The sequence below is a fragment of the Diospyros lotus genome, chromosome 10 (genome assembly GCF_014633365.1).
Source record: "Diospyros lotus cultivar Yz01 chromosome 10, ASM1463336v1, whole genome shotgun sequence".
Lineage (NCBI taxonomy): Eukaryota > Viridiplantae > Streptophyta > Magnoliopsida > Ericales > Ebenaceae > Diospyros > Diospyros lotus.
The window spans coordinates 28,427,235-28,450,563 of NC_068347.1; the positions used below are offsets into that span (position 1 = coordinate 28,427,235).

Genomic DNA, 23,329 nt, shown 5'->3' on the forward strand with positions numbered 1-23,329 from the left:
TTGTCTGTATGTGGTTGTGGATGCTGAGGTTTACTGTTAACAGTATTTTACAAGGCACTGATTTTGCTAGTTATTGTATATTCTAGTTGTGTTTTGTCTCTGTGATGTGTTAGAGGATGTTATCATCCAGCCTATTTATGTTCTTTTGCAGCTAAAGTTGATCAATGAGAAGTTTATGTAGTTGTTGTTGGCTATTTGGGTGTTATGAAAATTTCCTTCAGAACTGCAGTGCTGTCCGTTCGCTGTACTTCTCATCTAGTTTGTCTGAAATGACTGATCGTGTTGTTTACAGTAGAATTTGGGTTGTTGAGGGCATCCCACTTACCATTTAGTAGTGTTTCTGATGGATGTGTGCCCTCCCTAGGTGTTTATTCTTGTTAGTGGATTTTCCATGTATGGTTCTGTGAAATTAGTTGAAGGCTTGGATGTTTTCAATTTTCCAGACCCCAAAAATTTTGTTCATTTGCTCAGAAATCTGTGTTCAAGATTTGGCAACTTATCGACATATTCTTTTGTTGATGATGTATTTCTCATGTATGGGTTAAGGTTTTGTCGATGAGAGCTGTATGTTGGTGGAATAATGGCAAATGTTGTATGGTGCAGTGGCAGTATGTATTAATATTGTGTATGTGGCAGGGGTTAGTGGTTACTGGATCAAGTTTATCTCCTTCCACTTATTGTGCGGGAAAGCTGAGCTGTAGTGTTCTGATGTATCATGTATGTATGGCATTTTTATTTGGTCAATCGTTTGAGCAAGCCTTTTAAGTTCCTTAGAACTAATAATGCTTTGCAATGATGAGAACCACCTGCAAGGTTGGTTTCTGTAGAAGTTTCAGAAAGTAATTTAAAGGGAATGGTCAATTAAGTTCTGGGCTGCAACATTTCTTCCTCTGGCTTTGTTTATTCTAGAAATAGTCTTGTGAGGATGGCATTGAGCTTGGTTATAAAGTTGTTAGATCCACATTCATAAGCCTACATGGTTGATCTGATGGGTTGTCATTGTTGTAATTCATGTTGTGAGATGGTTGGTGTGTTCATTATGTTTTGTTATTGTGAATTGGCAATTATTGGTACCAGATGAATCTTGCTTCAAGTCTTCCAACTTCTTGTATTGTTTTGTTCCCAGATCCTAATTATCTTAGGGCTTCCATGTATCACTACAATGATACATGCTTGGTGGTCATGTATCATTTCATTTGTTATGAGGGCTTATCATGTTAATTTCTCAAGTATATGATGGTTGGATACAAGTCAATGCCCAGCACCTTTTTCCACAATGAATACAATATTACAGAGCTTACACCATCATCATTAAAGGGGCTTCCCTGTGCAGAAGCAAAGAAGATTTATCTGTACTTATAACGATAAATCATTGATGCAGGCCAACTTTTGATTCCTTTTATGAATCCATGACAAAACTTAGAATTTATCTGGGCAGCTAATGAGTTACTTAAGTTGTATTTCACCATGCTTGGTGATACGGTTGGGTCCATTATGCTTTGAATGACAGAGCATAAGAGAGATGGCATTTAGATAAGCAAGAAGTTCAGAAGCGTTCAATCTTCCAATTGTTGGATCTTTTTAGACGAATGTTTTTGTGAATGCATGGGGTTTGATATGCTCTCGTACTCTACTCTATTTCATTTTATTTTCCAAGCAGGTTGTATGTGCTTGTTAATATTGTTAAAATTTTCCAAAATTGGCAGTATTTCTAGAACTAGAATGACAGATGTAAAGAAGATGATCTACATGTTAGCTTGCTCTTCTGGATTTCTTAATTTTTATTTTTTAAAAAATTCTTATAGCATATATGAGATAACTCCTGTCTAGAAGAGTGTTTGCTTTGGGAATTCGGAGCATTGTTTTTGGCAGCTTGGGCAGCTTATTATGGCCTTGGCTGTGATGTTTTTAAGTTAAAGCCTATTTTTGGTTTGGGATTTGGAGCATTGTTTTTGGTGGCTTCTGCAGCTTATTCTAGCCTTGGTTGGGACATTTTAAGTTAAAATCCAGAAATCTCGTTAGTTGTATGTGGCATACTCAGGGTTTCTTATATGCGTGTTTTGTGTGTGTGTGTTGGGAAATAAAATATGCTAGATGTATTCTTGAATTGTATGGTCATTGTTATTGGACCATATGGATTTTTATAAGTCCATTGAAAAGCAGTATTATGATTTCAGATTAATAAATGAAGGGCTTCTTTTTATTGGTTTGAATGTTTTTGAGGTTCAGCAATCAGATGATATTTTGTGCTAATAATCGCCTGGGATAGTTGGCAAGTTACATTCCTCCCAGCAGCATCTGGATTGTCATGAAATTTGGTCTTTGGACATGCCTTCATCACAGGTTCAGTTAATGGATTGACAATTCTTTGATTAAAAAACTTGAGATTCCATGTGGTGATGATCTTTTTGGCTGACACTATCATCAATGCCAATGTCACAGGATCAGTCAATGGTTTCACAATTCTGTGATTAAAAAATCTAGAGATGCCCTGTGGTGAAAACTTTTGTTTGACACTATCAAATTCGAGTTGATAGTGCGTGTGTATCAATGTGATGCCCATCTTTGATGTTCTGTACATATGCTTAAATATGGCATGTGGAACTATGCTGTTTATAGATACATATATTTGAAATGATACGAATACAAAGCTGGTATTTTCAAATGGAAAATGGTCTCTTCAGATAAGCATGTATTCAGAAGACAAAAAATTGGCATGGATGTATGGAGCAAGGTTTAAACATATGAATGTGGCACGGGTTGTGGTTTTTGACGTGGTGGTTGGCATCCATGTGTGAGCTGGATCCTGGAGGATTTATTCTTTTGTCTTATTAGTTTTTTTTTTTTTTGATTTAATCATTTTGTCTCCTTATGTTATGATCAACTGGTATTTGCATCTTTATCTATCCACCTCTTTATTTCCTAGAGAAGGTAGAAGTCACGTAATGAAATCAAGATACAAACTCCTTATTCTGCAGGATGTTGTTTTGTAAAATATGCTACTTCAGAAGAAGCCGATAGGGCAATTCGAGCTTTACACAACCAGGTCACTTTACCTGGGGTAGGTTCCTTCGCCGCTAGGCCTATGCAATCTTGTGAGTTGACTAACTTTTGTATAGTATTTGATCATTCTTGTGTTTTCCAGGGCGTGGGTCCTATCCAAGTAAGATATGCAGATGGAGAAAGGGAACGCCTTGGTAATAGTTCATAAATTTCTACACCTCTTTGCTACTAAAACTTTCTCTAGTGTTTCACAAAGTCGACTAATTTTTTTAGCCCTTGAGAATTAAGATTTTGTCGAGCATACATATTAGTTGGAGATGTCTGTCAGTCTCTTGGAGTTCAATTTATAGATCGTCCATTAGCAAATCAGGTTGTTGTTTGAGCCCTCGTGTCTATATATTAAGAGCCTTTGATATGATTATTGTCCCATTTATTCACATTTCATGGAAGTGGTGTTTGTACTGAAACTAAGTTGCTTGACTTACTTATGTGTATAACAAGAAGGTAATAGATGTGGACCATACCATTAGTTTAGCTATTCCTTGTTGGTGTTCTTTTTTTCTTTAATTCCTCTACATTACTGAATGATGTAATTACCTCTCTCTCTCTCTCTCTCTCTTCATTATCTTCTTTAAATCAAGAAAATACATGGTTTGAAACAGCTAGCTGAGCTGATTTACTTCAGGACTCACTTTTAAAACATTTTTGGGAGGTTTTTAATCTATTTAATTGTTACATACTACTGTTCATCACAATTATTACATTGTGAGTGTTAAAAGTTTGGGTTTTAAATGTGTTGGTTTGAGCTTGGGTGTTATATGTGTGGGCCTGCCTGATTCACCCCCCTTTTTGCATCCTCAATTAGTGCCGTGGGCCTTTTTGAATGGCAGTTTTAGTTATTGAGCTTATCAGTTTCTTCTCCTGAAAGCAACCAATATGGGTTTAAGTATTTATTTAAGCAATCAAATAGGAAAATACACCTGAGTGATTTGAGTTTGATTTTCCAATTGCCTGTGAACTATGTTTTCTTTGTGTCCTATGATGTCTTTTTATTTTCTGCATATGTGATTCTTCCATTCTGACTTTTTTCTTACATTTTAGGGGCAGTTGAGCACAAGTTGTTTGTTGGCTCACTGAATAAACAGGCTAAAGAAAAGGAAGTTGAGGAGGTATGTTTTATTCTTCTTGCCTTTTTTCTGCCTTGGTAGTTCTCTATCCTCCCTAGTGGACCTAAACAGGAAATAATTCATTTTATTTTTCCTATATTTTATCAGGTACTGCATGTGCAATTATTTATTTAATTGCAATATTTTTGCTTAAACCAACTAGATTGAATACTGAGAACTGATTCTTTGCTTAATCAGATCTTTTCACCTTATGGTCAAGTTGAAGATGTTTATCTCATGCGTGACGAAATGAAGCAGAGTCGTGGTTTGTCCTGTTGCTTGCCCCCTCTACCCCCCATTTTCATTATTGTGACCATACTATGATTTGAATCGAGGGAACCAAAGTAACATGCATGCCCTGATTCTCACAAAAGGACAAACTGAAGTCACAACTAAATAAGACACATTTTGTGTCATATTGTACATTGGAATTGAAATTATCTATTTCACAGATAATCATGCATTCTGGTTTAACTTTTGTTTCACATATAATCAAGCATTCTAATTTAACTTTTGTTACTTAAAAAAGTTTTTTTAATTTTTTGTTGGGAAGTTACGTCAAAAAGTTTTCTGCATAGAAGGTTTGGCTAGATTTTGTGAATCTTTCATGTGCTGATCCAAGTTTTTCCATCTACTCGTTGAGATGCATATATTGTGCTCAAATTTGTCATTTTTATAATTCTGATCTAAATTTCCAACTCTTTTGTAGGGTGTGGATTTGTTAAATTTTCTCACCGAGAAATGGCGATGGCTGCTATCAACACTCTTAATGGAATATATACAATGAAAGTAAGCTTATTTTGTTTATTTATTTTATGTTTTGATAAGGAAAATAAGGTTTTTTCATTTGTTTAAATGGTGTTATGTTCTGTTTCTTGTGCAAAGGCTATCTTTTCATCTTCTATTTTCATCATAGGGGTGTGATCAACCATTAACTGTTCGGTTTGCTGATCCAAAGAGGCCTAGAGCTGGAGAGTCAAGGTTGTCCTTCTGCTTCATCCTTGAATGGTTCTGTCCATTTAGCCTACTCTTCATCAGAAGTAGTAGAGTACAGTCAACATTAAGAATTTCTTATATTCAACTTTGGCTTGGAATTTTTTTTATTACTACAAAAAATTTGAAAAATGCTCACTTTTTTAAATATGGCCAAGTATTTTCTTATCTTGAAAACTCAAAAAAAAAGTTTGAAATAGTTATATAAATGTTTTCAATTGTTATATAATGCAATATCTTATTAATAATAATATTAAAATATTAATAATTAATTTTAAATTAGGGATATTGGTACAATATTTAGGATATTGTTAACATTATACTTTTATTGATAATAATTCTGTAATATTATTTTATTATTAATTAATTATGTTGATAATATTATCAATACAATATATGTAATATTACTAATATGATAATATTACTGATAATAATGAATGATATATATTTTATTAATTATTATATTTTTATTGATATTTTTACTAGTTATTGTAATCAGTTTTACTGTTTATTACCCTAATACTATGATGTAATAAGTTATTTATTATTAACGAATTTTTCTGTTTGTTTGTATTGTTGATTTTTCTATATTATAATATTATCATCAATAAATTTTAAATTTCATATTTTTACTATTTATATTGATAATAATATAAATACAACGAGTACTGATTTTTGTTGGGCTAGAAGCTCATGTTTTCTTTGGTAACCATGAGAACTCACTATATTTTTGTGAAGGAAATAGTGGAAAACATCTCAAAGATGTTGTATAACAGTCTGCATAAGTTTGGAAAACTTGAAAATTTAGTTGTTTTGTTTTTCTATTTGAAATTTTTTCTCATTTGAACACATGTTCAATTCCTCTTTTTAGTGAAATTTTTTCTAAAAAACATACCTTGTTTTCTGCAATTCAGCAACCCTATATTCTTTAGGTCCCTTCTTTTAGAATTCTATCATTGGAACCTTGGATTTTGACAAGTTCCAACTTTTTTCTGAATAGTTGTAACTTCTTAAAACGGAGTGGTGTTTTTTGTCTTGTTTCTGTGGCAGAATGTTTGAAATTATTTGTTTGATAAACCTTCCGATGCTTATTATAAGTCTCTTGCAGGGTTGCAGGAATTCCAAAAGATTAAATGTTCTTTTACAAATATGGGCCTAACAGAAAGACATTTATATATATGCATATATATAAAGTAGAGGTTTAATTTTTTTTTTCCATGTCCTACCTTATATATATATTTCTAAAGTTGTAGAGGTTTAATGATTATTGAAAGGCTATTGAAGGAATTCCAAAAGATTAAATTCTCATTTACAATATGAGCTTTATAGAATGACACACACACAGAGGCAAGGATAGAGGTTTAAAATGTTTTTTGTCATCTCCTGCTTTATAGTTATCCTATTCTTTTTTACAATTGCTATTGACATCTTGCCCCTGCGTTGCTCTATTGACATTACTCATTTTCACCTCTTTTTAGTTTGTAGTATTGGCTTAATTTATTTTTCCATCTGCAGGGGTGGTCCTTCATTTGGAGGCCCAGGTTTTGGTCCCCGGTTTCCAGCCCCAGGAGTTAGGTAAATCATTTCATAATTCAAATTGAAGTTCACTGCTCTATTATTATTTTCCTCTTTTCCCTGTCTTGCTTGCTTCTAAATTTTTCTCTCTTTTCTTTATTGTTTTTCCATATGGACCTTGTCTAATGTTTCTTTTATAGATCAATCCCAAACCTTGGTGACCCCATGCCTGGTCGTGCACCATCTAATGCTTGGCAAACAACGAGTCCTCAGAATCTAGGGTCCTTTCCAAATGCTGGCATACAAGGTTTTGGTAATCAGATACTTCCTCGATCTGCAGATGCGACCATGAATTCAACTTTGGTATGGAATGCTTGATTTATATTCAATCTATGTTTATTTGGTAGTTTTTTTTTTTATCCATTTTGTTCTTTTCAAGGAAAAGTTTCCATTAGTTTAGTATGCTAAGAAGCTTGGAAAAGCATTGGGGAAGAAGGTATTGTGTAGTTAATGACATTATTCAGAGTGATCCTTAACTTATTAAGGATGCCTAATGATGGAGAAAGGACACTTCGTAAGAATCAAGGAGATCTTCACAATTGTATTATAAAAGAATCAAATTAATGAGCCACGGTATGAAACCTTGGGGCCAACATGGAAACTACTTATTCACCGAGACATCTGATGGAAATATCTAGAACTAAATGGAAAGATTAACATATGATGTCTGTAGATTTAGAAAAAAGCTTATGAGAAAGTCCCTAGAGAAGTCTTATTGAGGGTCTTAAAAAAGAAAGGATGATGAATTGCTTATATAAGGTTGTTAAAGATATGCATCATGGAACATAAATATGTGCTGGGATATAGTTATCAATAATGTGGTATAGGAAAAGGTTTGAGGCATGTTAATATGCTAATTTTGTGGCATGGGTGGTAGGCTTAATTGGTTTATTATTTCAGTTCATTTACATTTTAGTTATATTTGAGTCAAAATTGGTTGGATTGATGATAATCTGCTATTATAGTCTGTTTTGTTTTGTTCTGTTTTGAGTTCTCTTGTATTTTGGTGAGGGTTTCTTTTCTGTAAGTTCTTTGAAATTTTTTCTAATTTCAAGTTTCTTCTTTAGTTTTAAATTGTTTTAGTTGTCTTCATATACTGCTTGACATCCCCATTCTTGGTGATCTGGATTGTATTTCTCATGCTCCAGGGCCGCAAAATAACAATGATGCAGATTGTGGTTCCTTGGGAGTAGGGAGGAACCAAGTAACTGTCTGCTGTGAATATGTGACGGAGATAACAATTATGATTGAGTTAAATTAAGGATCCGCATTAAGCCCTTATATCTTTGCCCTATTAATGGATGAATTCATTAAAGACAGCTAGATAGAGGTGCCTTGGTGTGCTATTTCTAGATGACATTATCCTGGTGGATGAGACAAAAGTTGTGAATGTTCAGCTTGAGATATGGAGGAACACTTTAAAATCTAAAGATTTTAAGTTGCACAGATTGAAAAATTAAATGTATAAATGTAAGTTAAGTAAAATATAAGCATGGATGTTATGGTGAGATTTGAAAATCAAGTAATCCCGAATATTCTTGGATAGGATGGTTACCAAAAAAAAAAAAAGGTTGGACGGTTAAAATGAAAAAGTGCATCTTGAGTTTTATGTGAAGGCGACCTGACCTGACTATGATTAACCTGACTATGCTTGTAATCACTACCATGCTTTTTTGAAAAATATTTGGCTCTTGGGGTCCCATGCAGGTGGATCCTGAATAGTTGAGATTCAAGAAAGGGCTTGATTCAGTTGAGTTACATATTTTCTGGACAGGATGAACTCCTAAACATTAATTTCCCTTACCAAATTTCACTGAAAACCTGTGCCTTTTTCCATTGTTAGTTATTATGTCATGTCTGCTCAAAGATATTTGTCAGAATGAAATAAAGTTTTTAAAACCAGTAGGAATAATACCATGCCATACAGTTTCTGGGTAGCTGTTGAAGAAAACATTAGAAGTTAACTTAGTATTACATGTTAATTTACTGTATTCTTGCTTTTAACAAATCTTCTTGACATCCAAGTGTTGGATTTTTGCTCGGTAGGTAGGTTTATGTTTATTGTTTCAGTCAGTTTATATAAATGTTCCATGTGTGGCATTTTCTATTTGGAGTTCTTAGAAAAGATTGTGTATTTTTACATGCTTTATTAATTACTCTTTTACCTGAATATAAGGACCTTTGGTGTCATATTGTTGGGAATTACAGGGTGGTCCTCCGGGGGCTGCAGATGGGTTGCTACCTGGACTTGCTGTTTCATCATCTTCATTGCAGCAGGTATACACAGGTTGATGTGTTGTTACCTTCATGTATTTAGCTGGTCCTTATGGATAAATCAGAATCTATTTGTCTCTCAATTTTCAGGGTTTTAACCAGTCTTTGCCACAAGTCCCCTTAGTTGGGCAGCAGCAACTGTCACCCCTACAGAAGCCACTTCAGTCAGCTCAAGACTTACCATCTTCCCTGCAGTTACCCCAACATATTCCATCATCTTACTCACAGTCACTGACTTCCCTTGCATCAGTCCAGCAACTTGGTCAACTACAAATTCCTCAGTCAGCAGGTCAAACCCCCTTCAATCAGGCATTGCCAACTCAACAGTTGCTTGGTTTGAGTGGACAGTTAACTGCTTCTCAGCCTCCGGTCCAGCAGAATGCATCTGTGCAACAAGCACCTATGAATATTAATATACAACCGCATCACCTTTCTGCCATAGCAAATCAACAACAGCTACCCACTAATGTTCAGCAGCAACTGCTTCAGCCACACCAGCAATCACCTTCTCAGTTTGCTCAGATGCTGTCCCAGCAGAAACAGACACTGCAGGCTAGCTTTCAATCATCTCAGCAGGCATTCTCTCAGCTTCAGCACCAGTTTCAGCTGATGCAACCTTCTAATCAAAATCCAATTTCACAGCAAAGTTCTCAGGCTGCTAAACAGCAGGTATTTTATGTTTAGAGGTTAATAAACTTTTAGCTTATTTCTTTCACCTCTTATGTGCATGTTTTTTTTTTTTTTTTTTAAAGAGCTCTGTACTATGGTGTGGGGGTGCTATCTACTCAATACTCCCTGTTGATAATAATCTACTCCACTTTAATAAGCTATGTGGTTTCAGTTGTTGGTAAGGGAGCATAAGTTGCTGTTGTTGTAGTTCTCAGGAATATTTAGGATTCTAGGTTGGGTGTTCCTTTTAAACCGTTTAAGTTTAGCTTGGCAGAAGTTTATGTATTATTTGTTGATCTCGGTGATCTGATTTCTATATCTCTCTTGAGCTGTTATTGTCTTGTTAATTATATTGTTACAGCCTTTGCCTAGTTATTTAATGTCTGAAGTTGTCAGCTGTTGACATAGGAACTTACTTGAGTAGTTGATGACACATTTCCTGCGGTTAAGGTTTTAGTATGTTGGCAAATTACATGGACAATGTGGTTTTGGCTGAGTTAATATGAGTGCTTCTGGATGAAGTCAATTCAAGGCAATGTAGGAAGACATGGTATTTAAACTGTAGATAATCACATCAGAATAACATTGCCAATCCTTCCTTCAATTAGCGCTCATCTCAGCTCGCTGAGTCATGATGAGAGGTTAAGCTTTGGTGCCACGTGAATTTTCCAGTTTGCTCCCCTTAATGCTAGGTAGGTCAGTCCTGGTTTGATTGAAGCGTGCATCATTATGGAAATTGCACTCAGTATATCTCATTGAAAGAGCTTTGGTGTCTGGTTCAAGCATGGTGAGGCATGTGTAACAAGATCTAATTCTAGTCTATGCATCTGGAGCTCACTTGAGCAAGATTGGTAAGAAATAGTTTGCCAGGTACCCCTTGGGACTGCTTAGAAATATTGCCTTGGCAAGATTGATTTTTGTATGACTTCACAATTTGTGCCACTTTTGGAAGTGTGCCTATTAGCATGCACTCGAGTATAAAGTTTGCCTACAGGTCAGACTACATGATTGAGATACTCTAATACAGTCCTGATGTATTCAAATTTCTCTTTGATTGTACTTGGTACCTGCTGAACATCATACGGTTGAGATTATCTTGGTGGATTTTTGGATGTTTGTTAAGTGATATTGTGGGTTTTGATATGATTGATCAATCTTTGATGACTAAAGATCTTCAATTCAGTTGGTGATGAAACTGGTAGTTTGTTTGAGGATTTGGATTGGGATCATTCGTATGTTGCATCTTGTAATTGTACTTAATCTTATTAGAGGGCTTGGTTTGGCTAGACTAAGTGTGCCATATGGGGATGGGGTTCTGCTCAAGGATTTTCCACATATAGATTCATCTTGATTTATTTGCTTGAGTTTTACTAGTTGACATATAATTGTTCGCCATACATATGCATTGAAACAAAAATAAGTTATGTTCATCTTCAATATGCTTGCCTAGTTAAAAGATATTATCTTTGAAGTTTTGGCCTTTTAGGCATAGAAATGATCTGAGTTGGCTCGCAATAAATCGTGATTTGACTTGTTAACTAGCTCGATAAGTTGAGTTCATGAACAAAATGAGTTGTGAACATGAGCTAAATAATATGGCTCATTTAATAAATGAGTTGAGCTCAATTCATGAGCCAGCTCGATTGAATTACATGTAATATATATAAAATACAAATTATATGTATACATTAATACTATTGTTATATTATATTATATTATATCTTAATACTAAAATACATGAAAAGAATTTTCAAGCTTAAAATTTTAATTATTATAAAATTACTTTATTTGTGATGAGTAATTTCATTTTTTTCTAATGAATATCCTATAGTAAATTTAATTTGTACATAATATATAATTAATTATGATAAATTTATTAATTCAAAATCATTGCATATTTCATATTTGATCTATGCATTTTTTTTTTCCAAGTGATTAATTTTTAGTGTGTTGAAGTAAGATTTCTTTGATTTTTCTTTTTTTTTTTTTGGTATCTAGGTTGAATTGAGTTAAATGAGTAGTGTTAATGAACCAAGCTCATGAGCTGCTTGGCTCGAGTTGGTTCATTGACTCATTTGGATGCTATTTGAGCCTGACAATTTTAGGTGAGCGGTTCGTGAGCTTGGTTCAAGTTGAGCTTGAGCTAGAAAATTTGGTTCATTTGAACTTGAGCTGAGCCATGAGCTAAACCAATTTTAAATGAGCCAAGCCGAGCTGAACCTCAACTTGGCTCGACTCGACTCATTTCTAGCCCTACTTCCATCTTCTGTATTTAATTTCCACATGCATGTGTGTGGGGGTGGGAGGATGTCTGGCAATCATGTCGGAGTATGGGAGGTGGTTCGCATACCATGTCATATTTAATTGATGAATGATTGTGTTTGAGGCAGCTTATAGTTGGAAAATCTGGTACACTTGGAGTTAATTTGGCCACTAGTGAGGCTTGGAGTTCTAATTAAAAGGGGTTCTCTAAGGTTAGTTTGTGAAAGCAGGTAGGAAGACCGACTGTACTTTTGGCTAGAGTTTTGGTGTTATTGTAAGACCCTGAATGTAGTCATTTGAAACCTATTTGGTGAGGCTATTGACAAAGGGGCTGTAATGGGAGATCAGTTGCATCTCATCTTAATGTGATGGTCCTATGTTTTTGAGTGGTGTTTCACGATTGGGAGCTGGATTCAGTATTTGGGGCTTCTCACAGTGCTATCACTGCAATGAAGTTCATTGATTGGGAATGATACGGCTTCGAGTAACACTTAGAATATACTATTTTCAGTTAAAATCACTTTGTGAGTTTCTTGGAGGGAAGGTGGTTTGGCATTCTCATTGAAAGGATTATGATACACTAAGGCTCCGGTTAAAGTTGCTCTTTTCTTGGCAGTGACAACTAGGAACTGAAGAAATTGCTACCATGGACAGTTTAAGGAATGAAGGATTTTTTTTTTTTCCCCGGTTTAAGTGGTGTTGCATGAGTGGAAGGGCGTGTGTTGATCTTAATCATCTTATACCAAGAGCCTTGACTTTAGTCTTTTCAAGTTTTGGACTGGAGTCCTTGACACTTGGGTTAGAGAGTTATTTGTATCAGTGATATAGGGCTGCCTTTGAGTTAGACACGTGAGAACATGAGATATGACTACTTTATTTGCGCCTGGTGTGCAAGGAATAAAGTGCTTGAAGAGGACCAAGAGGTGGAATCCTATCAACTGTTTTGAGTGAATATTTCCCATTTCTCTCTCTGTATGTGGTGTTGGCTTGGGTTTGTTAGACTTTCCCTTTAGCTTCTTTTGTTGATGGCTTTTCTTTTTTTCTTAAAAAAACTGAATATTAACTTAGACATGTAGGGCAAGGTTTATTGATATATTTATTGAGTGTAGGGGTTGGCACCCCCTCTTTTCTTGCCCTTTTCGTATACAGATTTTCTTTAAAAACAAAAACCAGAGAATGCTGTTAAATGTTAACAATTGAAACCACCTTGAACTATAATTATATGGCATAGGCATTTGCAGTGTTGAGAGAATTGTACCAGACTGGCTGGTTCAACCGGAAGAATTAAGAACTGGGCGATGGACCAGTCCAGTCGGCAGCAAGAAACTGGCCAATTAACCATTGAATGAGTTGGGTTTAACTAGCCAAATGTTTTATTTTATTTTTAAATGTTAGAGAAGACAACCATGAAACACATTCTATCAAAAAAGGAAACAAAGGTTGGGACATCTTAGTAACTCCGAAGGGAATGTGAGCTACACATTCTATCGACGCATAAGTTCAAATGAAATAAGGCAAGTTTTAAAAAAGATGAAAAATCATAAGGCAGTGGGACCAGATAATATACCAATAGAAGCATGGAAATCATGGGAGAAGAGGGCATCTCCTGGCTAACGCAACTATTTAACGCCATCCTTAAATCAAAAAAAGATGCCAGATGAGTGGAGGAAGAGTACTTTGGCTCCTATATATAAGAACAAAGGAGATGCTCAAAATTGTGAAAATTATAGAGGAATTAAGTTAATGAGTCATACCATGAAACTCTGGGAGAGAGTAATAGAGCAGAGGCTCAGAAAGGAAACAAAGGTGTCAGAAAATCAGTTTGGTTTCATGCCTGGTAGGTCAACAATGGAAGCTATATATTTACTGAGGCGTCGTATCGAGATCATCAGAAGGACCTACATATGGTGTTTATAGATCTTGAAAAAGCCTATGATAGGGTCCCTAGAGAAGTATTATGGAGGGTTTTAGAGAAGGAGGAGTCAAAATAGCCTATATACAAGCCCTTAAGGACATGTATCATGGTGTAGAGACTAGGGTCAGAACATGCAGGGGGGATACTGAACCATTTACAACTACAATAGGACTGCATCAAGGTTCTGCACTAAGCCCATACTTATTTGCCCTAGTAATGGATGAACTCACTAAAGATATTCAGACAGATGTGCCATGGTGTATGCTATTTGCAGACGACATAGTGTTGGTGGATGAAACAAAAGGAGTGAACACTAAGCTTGAGTTGTGGAGAAACAATTTAGAATCTAAGGGATTTAAATTAAGTAGAAAGAAAACAGAATATATGGAATGCAAATTTAGTAAAAATGCAAGAGTGGATGATGTTATAATAAAATTAGAAGACCAAATCTTACAAAGAAAAGACCATTTTCGATATTTGGGATCAGTGATTCAAAAAGATGGAGAAATCCACGAGGATGTCGCACATAGAATTAAGGCAGGTTGGCTAAAATGGAGAAATGCATCGGGGGTGTTATGTGATGGTAAAATCCCATTAAAATTGAAAGGAAAATTTTATAGGACAGCTATAATACCAGTCTTGCTGTATGACTCAGAATGTTGGGCAGTCAAATACCAGCATGAGCAAAAGACGAGTGTAGCGGAGATGAGGATGTTAAGATGGATGTGCGGACATACAAGAAAGGATAAAATTAGAAATGAAGTTATTCGTAATAAGGTCGGAATAGTGCCAATCGAGGAGAAGATGAGAGAGACTAGACTAAGATGGTTTGGTCATGTGAGAAGGAGACTAAGAGATGCTCCTGTGAGGAGAGTTGATGAAATGGAACAATTAGTCACAAAAAGAGGTAGAGGTAGACCCAAGAAGACTTTGGGAGAGACATTAAAATTTGATATGAAATATATGGATGTAAATGAGGATATGACAAAAGACAGAAATACATGGAAGTCTAGAATTCATGTAGCCGACCCCACATAGTGGGATAAAGGCTGGATATGTTGTTGTAGAGAAGACAACTATTTGGGAGATATAGGAGTTGATGTGTGACTTTTTGAATACCATCTGTTGTTTTGATGGTTAAATCCCTATCAAATAAAGGACAGCGCAATGAAAACATTTATAATGATTTGTAATTTGGATATTATTGATCGTGGACACTTTTTTGTAATTGTTGATTTGTAATTTAAATATTTGATTTTCAGTTTTATTTTATTTTCATTCTACATTTGTGTTAATATTGCTCTATGGACTTTGCCTAATTGCATTAGACTGTTACTTATTGTTAAATCTTTTATAGTTTTTTGTGATTTCTAATGATCATGTGTTTATTTGTTAATAAAATAAATCCTGGTTCAACCCCGGTCTGAGCATTGATCCTTGATCCTCTCATATTTTTGGTTCAATACCCTGGTCTGAGCTTCAAAACATTGGGCATTTGGTTGTCTCTTTCAAAATTTATCATCTTTTTGATTTTTACACATTATATTGTTTTCATTCTTGCATAGAATTTTCCTCCTTTTTCCTCTGCAACCTCTAGAAACTTTAAAGGTACATGCTAAGACTAATGCTTTTTGCTGCAGGCTCCTTGGACTGGTATGATACCACAGACAGGTGCCAGCACTACTTCAGTTGCTTCAGTGGCAGATGTGCCACCCGTCTCATCTTCTGCTCCAGTTCTTCCAACCACCCAGGCAGTAGTAGCTCCTGCAAAGTGTAGTTGGACAGAACACACCTCTCCTGATGGACACAAGTATTACTATAATAGTTCAACTGGTCAAAGCACGGTAAGGAACTTATAGTCTTCTTATTTTTTCCCATTTCATTTCCTTCTCTGTTTGTGGATATTTATTCTATCTCTAATACAATTAACAAGTGCTTGATGGCATGAACATGTAGTGGGAGAAGCCAGAGGAGTTGACGTTGGTTGAACAACAGAAGCAGCAACAGCAAAAACCATCAGTTCAGCAGCCTCAAACCCAGATGCACCCTCAAAGTGTGTCTACGCAGCAAGTTTCACAGACACAACATGCTCAATTTCAAGCACAGCTCCGCTACCCGCAACAATTGCAGCAAAGTTCTATGCCGATGTCGGTTAGTACTTCATGTCCCTTCTCCTGGAAAGTTTTTAACTTTTTGTCTCCTCAGAGCTTATTGGATTTTATGATATTGCAGTATCAGGCTTCGGGAGTTACAAGTCACCAAAATATGCAGGTATTGATTGGTTGCTTTTGGATTTAGTATTTTTTTACTGAGATTAATTAGTTAGTACGGATGATAATGTTGGTGCTATTGTTTGTGATATGGATGCCCCTGAATATCTCTAGTTATAACTTTGTTCTGTTAAGAGGATTATGATTTGATTATAATCTACATATTAATGAATTGCATATTTTGTGTATATCTGAGTGTATATTGTTCCCTTATATTAGTATAGGATGCATGTATATAATACCTTGTACCTACTCATTTGTGAAATACATTGAGATACACTATTTTATTTTACATGGTATCAGAGCCATTGTAAAATAAAATAAAAAATAATAAAAAAACGAAGAAGGCAGTGAGAGAGAAACTCCCCTAGCTTTTAGAAGCAGCTGCTGCTGCCATCAGTCACTGGCCTTATCTCTGCCACCTTCAGTCCCTGTCACTTACTACAACGCCTTCAGTCACCGTTGCTGATCACGACTTGTCCTTCTCATGGCACTTCTTGCGACCTGTCCTGCCAGAGTGACTTGTCCTCCTTTTGACCTGTCCTCGTGACCTCTCCAGATTCAGAGACAACTCTGGTGTGGCACAATGCAACCCAGATCGTGTTTGCAATCACCTTTTGCATCTGTTCTCTAGTCCATCTTTGATCCAACCAGTTATATCTGACTCTTGACAGCCCTAGATCTGCCGGATCCAGCATCAACAAGGCCATATCTGCCTTGTTCTGTGTTCTTTTCATCAGAACCAAACCCTTCCCGTTCAGATCTGTGTTCTTAGTTTCTCAGTGCTGTTGTTCAGTTGTGGTATTGCTGTCCTGGTCTGGAGTTTCAGAAACACTAGAAAATGTGTTTGTGTCTACATTGGAAACCTAGATCCATGCATCACTAAGTGAGATCTTGACAATGAATTTCGTGTGTTTGGAGTTTTATTGGGTTTCAAGAAGGCCAACAAGGTATGCTTTCATTGATTTTGATGACAATAGAGATGCACTTGATGCAGTTTGTAAACTGGATGGTAAGAGCTGGTGGAGAGCTGAGATGTCTCATAATCCTATAGGTAGTGGTGGTGGACATGGTCATCCTTGAGCAACTAATAGAACTCCTAGTAGATCACCTTTTGTAACTATATCAAAGGAAGGGTATGCTCAGTTCCTTTTGTTTCAAGCAACACAACATGACCCTTCATCTATAGCATCTTTTGCTCACATTGGTAACCCCGCTACTTTTTTTACACAGTCCACTTCTTTTAGTCCATGGATTTTTGACTATAGTGCTACTAACCACATGTCTAGTAATAGTTCTCTATTTTCTCATTTCCAAAGTTCGAGGTCTTTCCCTATTGTTACACTGGCTGATGGTTCTCAAGCATCAGTCGAGGGTATCAGTATTGCTATACCTTGTCTGCTTTGCCCTTGTCATCTGCTGTACATTTACCACAGTATCCCTTTAACTTACTTTCTATCAATGAACTCACCTGTGATATAAATTGTTCCATATCCTTTTTGTCTGATTTTGTCTTCATTTAGAATCGAAGGATCAGGGGGATTGACAATAGGGCATGAATCTCGGGGATTATACTATCTCTCTTTGTTTGCTCCATTTATGGCTTGCACTACTGCTACTTAACAGCTGTGTACATTGTTGATTAGGGCACCCATCTTTGTCTAGTCTAAAGGAGATGGTTCCTAGTTTGTCCAATGTTCCTGCCTTAAGAGTGTGAGTCATGCCAACTTGGGAAACATAGTCATAATTCATTCCCAAGTTGAGTAAATAAGTGTTCTAGTTATCCCTTTTTAATTGTTCATTCCTATTTGTTGGTCTTGGTTATGTTCCTTCAAAACAAGGGTTTTGTTATTTTATCACCTTTATTGATGATTTTCCACGAGCAACCTGTGTATATCTAATGAAAAATTGTTCAGAATTATTTTCCATCTTCACCACCTTTTGTGTTGAAATTCACACTCACTTAGATGTGCCAATTTGTGTTCTTCGTAGTGATAATGTTCTCGAGTACTTGTTTGCACGTTTTCAATCTTACATGGTATCCAAAGGATTTTTCATCAAACCTCTTGTCCTAGCACCCTTCAACAACGTGGGGTTGCTGAAAGGAAGAATCCTCATTTAATCGAAACTCCCCGCACTCTACTTCTTTAGATGCATGTCCCCCTCCAATATTAGGATGATGCTGTTTTAACAGCATGTTATTTGGTTAATCGGATGCCTTCATCTATCCACAATGACACAAGTCCCTTATTCTATTCTTCCTCCGGCTGTCGTACTCCTTTCCCCCTTGTATACTTGGATGTACATGCTTTGTCCATCAGCTTGATCTTGGTCAGGATAAGCTGTTCACTTGGTCCCTCAAATGTGTTTTTCTTGGTTATTCTCATCTTTAGAAGGGGTATTGATGCTATTCTCCCGAGTTAGCTCAAAATTGTCTTTGCTTATGTCACTTTTTTTGAGTAATCCTCTTATTTTCCCCCATTGTTTTGAGTTGTTTGTCGATGTCAACTAATTTACCTCTACATGTACCCATTCTTGATCTTCCATCTTCTACTCTTCCACTTCCATCTTATTGCTCCAATCACCCTGATCTTGGGAGCTATTAGTATTGCACTCATGTGGACCCACCGGCTAAGCTAGAAGAAGACATACCAATGGAGCAACTTCATGATTCATCCTTCGTGCCAGTTGAGCTTTCTCCCTCTGGTTCGTCTCCCTTGCCTTGTGATCTTGATTTGTGTGTAGCTTTTTGTAAAGGTACTTGTTGTTGTACTACTGAACATCCTATTTCAAATTTTGTAAGTTATCACTATTTGCCCCTTGGATGCATTGCTTTTGTATCTTTGTTGCCCTTTGTCTATATCCCTAAAATTGTTACAAAAGCTTTTTCTCATCCCAATGGGACTTGGGGACTTGGCACCTCTCCCTTCGGGCAAGTCCATTGTTGGTTGTCATTGGGTTTATACTGTCAAGGTTGGTCCAAATGGCTAGGTTAATTGCCTCAAGGCCCACTTTGTTGCTAAAGGGTATACTCAACTTTTTACCTTGAGTATGGGGACACTTTCTATCTCGTTGCTAAGATCTCCTTTGTTTGTTTACTCTTGTCTGTAGTTGCTATGTTTGACTGGCCTCTTTTTCAGTTAGACAACAAGAATGCCTTTCTCCATGGTAACATACAAAAGGAGATCTATGTGGAGCAGCCTCCAAGGTTTTTTGCTTAGGGGGAGACTAGGATGGTGTGTCGTCTTTGAAAATCCTTATTTGGCCTAAAACAATCTCCTCTAGTTTGGATTGGTAGATTCAATTCAGTTATCTTGGAGTTTGGGTTAACTCAATGTGAGGCTGACCATTTAGTTTTTTTATCGCTCTAAATCTGGTCATCACATTCTCTTGGTGGTATATGTTGATGATATAGTTATTATAGGAGATGATGATGTTGGTATCACTGAGTTGAAAACACATTTCCAACAACAATTTCAAATCAAGTATTTGGGTCAATTGAAATATTTTTTAGGTTGAGAACAGGGCATCTATATTTCTCAAGAGGAAGTATGTTCTGGATATGCTAGAAGAGACATGGATGGTTGGATGCAAGCCGGTAGATATACCCCTATGGGTCCAAATATCAAATTGTTACTGGGACAAGGGGAGCCTATTACTGACCTTGGGTGTTGTCTAGATATCTCATTCGCTATGAGTGTAATAAGTTAGTTTTGAGATTTACCTTGTGACAATCATTGGGATGTAGTGATTTGCATTCTTTAATACATTAAGGGTGCCCCTAGATGAGGTGTGTTATATTGAGATTATGGTCATAGTCAAATTGTGGGATATACATATGCTAATTAGGCAGGACCTCATATTTATAAGTGGTTCACATCTGGATATTGTATTTATTGGTGGCAACTTAGTCTCTTGAAAAAGTAAGAAATAAAGTGTTGTTACCTAGTCCAATGCAGAGGCTAGGGTAATGACCCTAACAACTTGTGAGTTGATATGGTTGAAACAATTGTTTGAGGAGTTAGGAGTAATATAGATCAAGTATGTGAAGTTGATTTGTGACAATTAGGCTGCAATGCATATAGCTTCTAATCACATATTTCATGAGAGAACTAAACACATTGAGAATTTGAGATTGACTGCCATTTTGTTAGGGAGAAGTTACTTTATGGAAATATTTTCACGTTTGTGGGTTCTAATGATTAGTTGGCTGATTTATGGAGATATTTTCACGTTTGTGGGTTCTAATGATTAGTTGGCTGATTTTTCACCAAGTCGCTCATAGGTCCATGATTTGATCATAATCTACATATTAACTGTATATTTTATGTATATTTCTAGCATATATTGTTTCTTTATATCAGTATAGGATTCATGTACACAATACCTTGTACCTACTCATTTGTGAAATACATTGAGATACACTATTTTATTTTACATGTTCTACAGGTTTTTAGTGCAATCTTTTTCCTTTCTAGCAAAATCAATACCGTATCTTTCTTCTTGTTTTTATTTCTTCTTAAGGATGTGCATGCTTTGAATATTGTTTATCATGCAGACTTGGATTAGCTGATCATCTCTCTCTCTCTCTCTCTCTCTCATACATGTGCCTCGTGCCCATAATCTAATAAGGAGAACCCATACAAATTTGGTTGCCCCTGTCCATGGTTGATGACTCATTGGATAGACGTGTAAAATCCCCACTTAAAGTATTTGATGCACAAGTGTGCCTGTTGCTGGTAATTGTGTGAGCACTTCACTTTTTAAATCTGGATGTGATTTATGCACTGACACTACTTGAGGTTTGGTGAAATTTAGGGGACCACCCATCTATTTTGAGAAATTACAGGGACCTCTCTAGGTATAAAGCTTGCATTAGTCAATACTCCTGCTATTAAACAACAGTAGTCAAAATGCCAAAAATACCCTCCTAATCTATCTTACCTCCCCATCCGATGATCTCTCTCTCTCTCTCCCCTGCGTGGGGGATTTGGTTCTTCAAGTCTGAAGAACCCAAATGCTTGGGTTCTTTGATTTTAATCAGATCTCACCATAATCTATTGGTTCTATTCTTTACTTATAAGTGCCAAATTCCAAAATTTTTCATGAAGGTCAAATTAATGCTTACAAAATCTTCTAAGCATATAATCTGCTCGTGCGTTTGTGTTGATATAATCTGTAGATAGATGTAGGGGTTCCATAGTTGATCAAGTAGGACACCTTACACGGTGGCTGGCAGATGACAGTTGGAGTTTGAAATTTGCCAACATTTGTGTTCTTTCAAGATTTTCCAGCAATCATGAGCTCATCAGTTCTTGAAATTAGAAGCCTGCCTCTCTCTATATGATGACAGTTGGGCTAATAATTCCTTTCATTCAAATAAAATATTCAGCATCAGTAATAGCTGGCAGATTGATTAGCGGTGTTGATCCACTCTACATCATCCGATTTAAACTTACACATTCCCTTCTACCTCTTTCCTTTGCTTGAATCCCAGTGGGGTTACAGCTGGTGGTGGTGGTCAGCACAAGGTGGCTGGCCATTGCCAAACGCCACAGTATTTTTTTTAAAATTTTTCTGAAAAGTGAGGGGGGAGGCATTGCATTTTGCAGGGTAAATGGTCATTTTATCTTAATGTTTAACAGCTGGGGAAGTCTCTATAATTTCTCAAAATCAAGGGATGGTCGCCCTAATTTTGCCTGATCTCAGAGGTTATTAGCCTAATTTACCCTTTTAATTAGTGTGGAGTCCCTTTGTAGCAATTTGATATTCTCATGAAATTGCCATGTTTGCGCATGTACGTGTTTTTTGAACACTTTTTTGTGCTTCGTGAATCTGTTAATATGAATGTGTGAGTCTCCATAATATGAATTTGTTATATTAATGGAACTCATTCTAAACTTGCCAGTGTGTACATGTTTTTAAACACTTTTTTGTGCTCTGTGAATCTGTTTATACGAATCTATCAGTCTCTGTAATATGAATCTGTTAAATTAACGGAACTCATTCTAAACTTGCTGATGTAATGTGTTGGTCTTCTAATGTGGTCTTTTGTCATATTAGTTTGTGAATTTTCTGTGGTATTTCAGGAACTTGGTTATATCCAATCACAAGGAGCTGCTGGTTCTGTTAATGATCCCTCGCGCTTCCAGCAAGTATGAGATGTTTGTTTGCTGATGCAGTCAAGTTTCTCCATTGATACATCATTTGCGTTGTCTGCCTGTGCTGCAGGGGCTTCATGCTGCTCAGGATTGGATGTGGAAGAATAAGCCTTCAGGTTTGACCAGTTTCTGTCACTTCAAATTTTATCTGGCATATTATTATGAGTTTATTTTTCTATTTGTTGATATCTTTACTATTCATACCAATATGGTTGATTTTATAATATTATATATTATTTGAAAATTTTTATTTCACAGTTTTACTGCTTATGTTGACATTAGTACAAGTACAATACATATTTATCTTCCCTTTTTTTTATAGAAAATAGTGGAAAACATCCTAAATGTGTATTCTAACAGTCGGAATAAGTTAAAAAAAATTAAAAAATAGACTTTCTTTCTGCTTGAATTTTTTTCTTCTGAACATGTTTTTGAATTTTCTATTTTTCACAAAAAATAAGAAAATAGAATCCTTTTTACACTACCATGCAACCCCTTTGTTTTTCCAATGTTTACTAATTGTTAGAAGATACCTCTAGGATTTCTTCTTTTTTTTTTTTTTAACAAGAGTGTTTTCTCAAGTTTTCTAAATGGAAAACACGAGGGGATGTTTAGTTGTGGAAAATATTTCCAGTTTTCTATCTCTAATTTTCTATAAAATCTCAAGTTTTCATTTTCTGTAGAAAATTTGGAAAACACAGGTCAAATGTTAGAAATACAATTAGAACATATATTTGAAAAAAGATAAATGTTTTAATTTATTGTGTAACTTGTGTTAGAGAAGGAAATGAAGATGATTTGTGGCAAATTTTTGGAAAACCGTGTTTCCAAATCTCCAAATTAACAAAGAAAACTTAAAAACTTATTTTAGTAGTTTTCCAAGTGTAGTTCAATTTTTGGAAAACCGCGTTTTCCAAATTTTCATTTTCCGTTTGGAAAATTTTTGTATTTAAACAAGTTTTTTAGTTTTCTGTGGGGTAATTTTCTAGAAAACTGACTGTAAAATTTATAATAATTATAAATAGAAAAAATATTCATTAA

General features: G+C 35.8%; 1 protein-coding gene across 1 annotated transcript in view; it reads left to right on the top strand.

Moving 5' to 3' along the window:
• LOC127811318 (flowering time control protein FCA) overlaps positions 1–23,329 on the top strand; it is a 35,655-nt gene that overhangs the window by 7,276 nt on the left and 5,050 nt on the right. Inside the window, exons 4-18 of the mRNA XM_052351062.1 lie at positions 2,979–3,061; positions 3,146–3,197; positions 4,105–4,172; positions 4,368–4,434; positions 4,879–4,958; positions 5,086–5,150; positions 6,678–6,737; positions 6,878–7,040; positions 8,946–9,014; positions 9,102–9,680; positions 15,498–15,701; positions 15,814–16,008; positions 16,090–16,128; positions 22,217–22,282; positions 22,359–22,404. Of these exons, the coding sequence (XP_052207022.1) occupies positions 2,979–3,061; positions 3,146–3,197; positions 4,105–4,172; positions 4,368–4,434; positions 4,879–4,958; positions 5,086–5,150; positions 6,678–6,737; positions 6,878–7,040; positions 8,946–9,014; positions 9,102–9,680; positions 15,498–15,701; positions 15,814–16,008; positions 16,090–16,128; positions 22,217–22,282; positions 22,359–22,404 (1,836 nt within the window). The remainder of the gene's footprint in view (positions 1–2,978; positions 3,062–3,145; positions 3,198–4,104; positions 4,173–4,367; positions 4,435–4,878; positions 4,959–5,085; positions 5,151–6,677; positions 6,738–6,877; positions 7,041–8,945; positions 9,015–9,101; positions 9,681–15,497; positions 15,702–15,813; positions 16,009–16,089; positions 16,129–22,216; positions 22,283–22,358; positions 22,405–23,329) is intronic.